At 31.1% G+C, this 6,167-nt stretch overlaps 1 protein-coding gene across 1 annotated transcript; it reads left to right on the forward strand.

The window, feature by feature from the left end:
• The first annotated feature begins 4,128 nt into the window (after nt 1-4,128).
• On the forward strand, nt 4,129-5,430 carry LOC112703740 (MAPK kinase substrate protein At1g80180). The gene has a single exon (XM_025755320.3). The coding sequence runs from the start codon at nt 4,614-4,616 to the stop codon at nt 5,022-5,024; it is 411 nt and encodes a 136-aa protein (XP_025611105.1). The 5' UTR covers nt 4,129-4,613; the 3' UTR covers nt 5,025-5,430.
• Nucleotides 5,431-6,167: the final 737 nt, after the last annotated feature.

Raw genomic sequence — 6,167 nt, forward strand, 5'->3', positions numbered from 1 at the left:
CCTTTCAGATCTAGCGCTCTAATACTATATCATGATACCATTCATCTCAAAAACTTCAGTTGATAGAAAAAAGTAACACTAATGATTATATCTCTAATATTCCATAAACCTCCATTGTACACATTGTATAAGTATTCTATTAGCTCCTCATACTTTTCCTATTAATTAATGTATGTTATACTCATACTAACAATAAATGACTCAATTTTATGGATATGGAAGGTTTGGGTGTGCTATTCCCAAATGTGGAGTTATAGCGTATAAGATAAAAATATGGGATAGATTTTTCTAAGCTAAAGGTAGAACAACTCAGACCACGCGAGTTTTTTAGAAATGAAATTTTGCTTCACAAATCACATGGTCTGATTTGTAGTTGACGGAATTCGAAATCTGAAACATGCAACTTAGATCTTCCATTTTACTTGTTCTGACTAAATTTATTGAGCAAAACGCAATTTGAACCGTCCATTTTTAAGAACACAACTCACATGGTCCGAATTCTAGTTTTTCTGATCCTACAATGAAGTAAAACACCTCTTCTCCTGTATGTGAGTCCAACACCTCCTTCCCTTCCATATTCAAATTAAAAAGCGACAAGAAATCAGCCATGTGAAATGAATTTATTCTCAAGTTGCGGTCAACGCGAGATTTAATTAGTGCAACCAATTTAAAAGTTGATTTTGTTATGGAAATCCTTTTTTATGGTCACGGCAATATGTGATGATAATGTTAATGGCTATGATAATTTAATTAAAGTCTTAGGAAATATCGATTTCCAATGTATTACCTTGGGGATCCATGTTCTCCCACTGCTTTGCCCATAGATGCTAGCTTACCTACTTTCAATAACACAATTATTATAGTCTTCTCTTCAACATGTTTGTTGACCAAACCAAACTCATGTATTATTAATTTATTATAATTATTACTACTGTTTTATGCTTTCTTCAACAGCCTGACCAAGTATTCATTCAATCCTTGTGCATTGTGTTCTCTTAAAATATTCTTTAATAATAATCCTTCTAAAATAAAGTATCAAACCAAAATACATATATAAAATATAAAATTTCTTAATTATCTTATGGGAACTTTTTTTAAGGCTTTAATTTTATCTAAACTCAGCATTGGACTATTATTGTCTATGAGGCAGATATGAATTCTAAAACAGCTGAAGAATCTGTTGTCTATTTTTATTATTTTTTTTACTTTCTCTCTTCTCTTTAATTATTTAACAGAGCATGTATGATTCAATTCTAATATTTCGGCTCATCATTTGACTAATACACTCGAGTCTTAGTGAAGTAACCGTAGTTTTGACTTTAGAATTCAAATTATATAGAGAAAAACTCGATAAAAGTAAAACATATATGACAATTCGCTCCTTCACAAAAGTAAAACATCTTTACAGTTTCTAATCAATTGATCAAATAGACAATTTTCTTCCTCTATTTAGTTTTTCTATAAATTCTTAACGGAAAAAATCTTACGTGTATCGTTATTACCAAAGTGTTAATATACCATTTGATAGGACATATTATCTCCTGTACACTCATCAAAACACGCACATTTTAAGACAAAGATAAAATGGTGCATTTTAACTCATGAATGTTAACCTCCCTTTCGCTCACAAAACTTTCTCACATTCCTCCTCTTTTCTCGCTCACAATTAAGAGAGAGATTTCGCTAGAGAGATAATAGACTATTTGTATAATGTGTATAATAGATTATTGAGTTATAAAATGAACATTCTTTATACTATCTAGAATAACCATTCGAGTACTATAGATAATAAACATATTACCAAAAGCAGATAATGGATAATAAACATCTTTCCAAAAGGTTAAACTAATTTTAGGATTCACCAAAAATCGAACTCTTGACCTTTCGAATCTAGTTCTTTAATACTATGTCATGATACTACTCATCCCAAAAACTTCAACTAATGAAAAAATATAACACTAATAGTTATATTTCTAATATTTCATAAACCTTTATTATACACATTGTACAAATATTTTATTGACTCCTCATATTTTCCCTTACGCAAAACCTTAAGCAAAGCACACTTGAACCAGAGCATGACCACGAAGATAGAGACAATAACCCGATGACATGATGGAGAATTGATGGTGCTCACTTGGCAGTGGCGTTGTAACACTCTTTTATTCTAAATCTTATTTTAAGTCTTACTTTATACCGTAAAATAAATAATAACAAAGTATCACAACAATTTTAAGATTCATACAATATTATAGACGCTGCGGTGCAAGAAGACACTAGTGAGTAGTGACAATAAGTTTTATTTCCATGTGATTAAAATTTGTGCTCTATGTGATTAAATTTGTGCTTTTGCATTATATTGTCTCGGTTTTTATTCTATGTGAATTTTGAGAACAGTAGTACTAGAGGTTAGTATATTTTGTGATTTGTGATTATTAATTAATTATTATTAATATTTTTAATAATGTAATATTATATCTAATGGTATAGAATTACATACTCTTTTATTGATAGTTAAATATTTCTAAATTTTAATAAAAATGTTGATCCTAATATTTTCTCTTTTGACAATTAGTTTGTTTTAATTTTTTGGGTAAGATATATTTTGTCTTTAAAATTTGTTAAAAATTTTAAAAATATTTTTAAATTTTATTTTATTTTAAAAATTTTATATTTTCATCAAAATATATTTTTGACGGTTAATTTTTTGAAAAAGTTAGAACTAATTCAACAATAATTTTACAAAAATAAACAACAATACAAATAAATTAGAGAAAGCTGTTATACATTATTACTATATTAATCTTAAATACACGAGAGGAATTATAATATATGTAAATGGTGGGATTTTCCTGAATGAATGGTAACTCATCTTGAAGGAATGAACCAACAAAATAAAAAAAAAAATGGTAAAGCTGTTGAAAACTTGGTGAGAAGTGAGAAGACAAGAAAACAAATACATTTTGGATGTTTAATTGATGGATTGATTTGGTGTGATAGAGTACATATTCACTTGGTGGACCTAACCTTCGTAGGTCACACTCATCAGCTGGCCAGTAGCCACAAAAAGTCAGCATATATAATCAATTGGGATCTCATATATTCACCACCACCACCTTTACTTTTTGTCTTGTTTTAACACTCTGACACGGGGTCCAAGCTACCTAGTAGCATTTTTAAGTGCACTGACTTGCAAATCGAGGTGTATCCATCATTTGCAGACATTCATATCCATGAATCTTATTCTAAGTACCCTCCACTCATGAATCTTCAGATCAGATCAGATCCTCGTGCCCATTTTGGGTAAATCATTGTTTACTACTAAGCTAGTACCCTTTATTTGATTCATCATCCCAGGACATCAGTAAATTAAAGTTTAGGAAACATTTCAAGTGTATCGGAAGTATTGGTGTTCCAATTATTTTAACGTTAATCTGAATTATAAAAAATATATATAATATATGTTAATTAAAATCAACAGTTAAAATAATTTGTGCATCCGTAAATATTTACTAAAGTTTAAGTGTGTATCTCTCCAATTTGTTAATTATTCACATCACGTTGGATCAGATGAGATATGTTAGTTAAATTCCCAAGTAATTAAGATTATGCACGCAATTTCGCTGTTTGGCAAGGTGATGTGCTATCTCTAATAAACAAATTAAAAAAATAGAGACTATTAGATATTACGATATTTAAATATAATTTCATTTTTTGAGTTATTGAGGATGGCTGCCAAATGTGTGTGAATGAAACAAACGCGGGTTCGGTGGTCCTCGAAGCCAAAAGCTCAATTTGAATGCTAACCATACATTAACATCTTATCTTTTATATATTTATATATTTTAAGTCCCATGGACATTTCTCTTGCTCCGTAATCCTCTTCTAAGTACAAGATATATTATTTAAATAATTATAATTAAAAAATACAATACAATATAGATGTTTTTTAAATAAATATTTAATTTAGAAAAAGTCTACGACTAATAATTTTATTAAATTTTGATCGACATATAATTTACAAAAGAAAAATGAGTGATTTAATACTGGATAAAATTTTACACCATTAAAAATATTAGGATCTAGGTAGGGAGACAATAGATTATTTGTACAATGGGCTATTGAATTACAAAATGAACATCCCTTGTACTATTTAGAATAATCATTCGAGTACTAGAGATAATAAACATCTTCCCAAAATATTAAATTGATTTTGGGGTTCATCAATGATTGAATTCTTGACCTTTTTAGATCTAGTGCTCTAATACCATGTTATGATACCACTCATCCTAAAAGTTTCAGAATAGTTATATCTCTAATACTTCATAAACTTTCATTGTACATATTGTATAAATATTCCATTGGATGACTATTAATGACTACAAATCACAAAAATGACTGGATCTAACACTTCTAATTAATTTAAAGAAAGAAGCAAATGAAAGCGTTACAAGATTCCACAATATATTGACTAGGTAGAGATAGAGTAGTAATATACGTAGCTTTAATGGTATGACTTTTTCTTCCATAAAAGCTTTAACCACTTCTCTCTAGTTTCTTCAACAGAGACTGCCCTCTGCTCTTTTTCTTTTCCCAATTAATAGAAATTAACCATGGCTGGTCTTGGTCTGCAAAGATCTGCAGTGTCCTTCAGAAGACAAGGCTCATCTGGTTTTGTTTGGGACGACAAGTTCTTGTCTGAAGAAATCAACAAAGCTGAAGCTGCTGCTGCTGCCGCCGCTGGTGGCGGTGCCAATAACAACCAGCAAGATAATAAAGACCTTCTTCATCAGGATGCTTCTTCAGCTGCTGCACCGCCACTACCACAAATCAACACCGTCCAGAGAAGCCGTTCTAACGGCGGAGGAGCTCGCGGATACCGCACCGGAAAAGTCTCTCCGGCAATCGAGCCACCGTCCCCTAAGCTCTCCGCGTGTGGCTTCTGTGCTGCTTTTGGAAAAGCAGACAAGTCTCATCGGAGAAGCCAAGTACCCGCCAAAACCAAGCATCATCGATCGAGGTAGTTTCTTTGTTTTTATCGATGTTGCTGTTGTGCTAGGTGCCTTTTCCGGTGGCCGAAGAGAGCATATTCCGGTGAACGCAAATTAAGGGGTTTATTAGTGAATTCTCTTTAATTTAGATGTGTTTAGGTTTGTAGGGTAGAGTAATGATGAGTTTTGCGTTGCTCTTTTGCCTTTACAGTTTTCAATAAGTTTTATTTTTCTATTCAAAATATTAATAGTACTTTGATTTCATTATGCTTCTTGCAGACATGCTTTATTTTTAATTATTTTGGTCGGCTTATTATTGGATAGATAAGTTTATATATGTATGAATGTATCTATGTGTATACACTTGTTGGGTTCTTCAGGAATAATATCATTTGGATGTTTGTATAATGAAAATCTATATATAGAGATGATTACTATATATTGGGTTTTGAATGTTTATGAGAAATTATATTTAGTTATTTACACCAATTTTTTTCTATTATAATTATCATTTATCGGCAATAAGCAAACATACACAATGGTGGGGGTACATAACCCACGCTTCTATGTTGGCCTTTTAGTTTCAATCACATGATGATCCCAAACCCTCACCTATGGCTATTTCCCTTGTGGAAACGCAACTACACCAAAAAGAGAGAAAATGTAATCCTTTTTTAGTAACAATGTAATCTTTTTATGCTATTATATTTTTGGAGACCTGAATTACAATGGATCTTGAACCCAAATAGGCCCAATAAATGCAACCCAAATTTATTTGGTCTTTCTCTCCTCTTCAGAGATCCATAACCACTCATCAAAAAAGAAAAAGTGAGGGATTTGTAGGCAATATTTCATGCATCTTATACAAAGGCAGGAGAGAGAGAAGCACAAGTAAAAGAAGAAGGAAATTTCAAGAGAACCAAAAAAAGAGTAGCAGGACTTGTATCATGTATGGACTAAAAATAATAAGTGAAGATTGTGAGAGTACATAGTAAGGAACTTTCGTCTTTCACGAGTATTGGACAAAAGCCAAATATAACACCTATATTTCGATTTGTCTTGTTTAATTACTCTTTTGGCTTTATAGTTTTGTAAAATTTTTAATTAGGTCCCTATACTTTTTTTTCTTTTGATTAGGTTCTTGCACTATTTTTTTTTTCAATTGAGTTTCTATAC

This window comes from Arachis hypogaea, chromosome 7, assembly GCF_003086295.3.
Source record: "Arachis hypogaea cultivar Tifrunner chromosome 7, arahy.Tifrunner.gnm2.J5K5, whole genome shotgun sequence".
Lineage (NCBI taxonomy): Eukaryota > Viridiplantae > Streptophyta > Magnoliopsida > Fabales > Fabaceae > Arachis > Arachis hypogaea.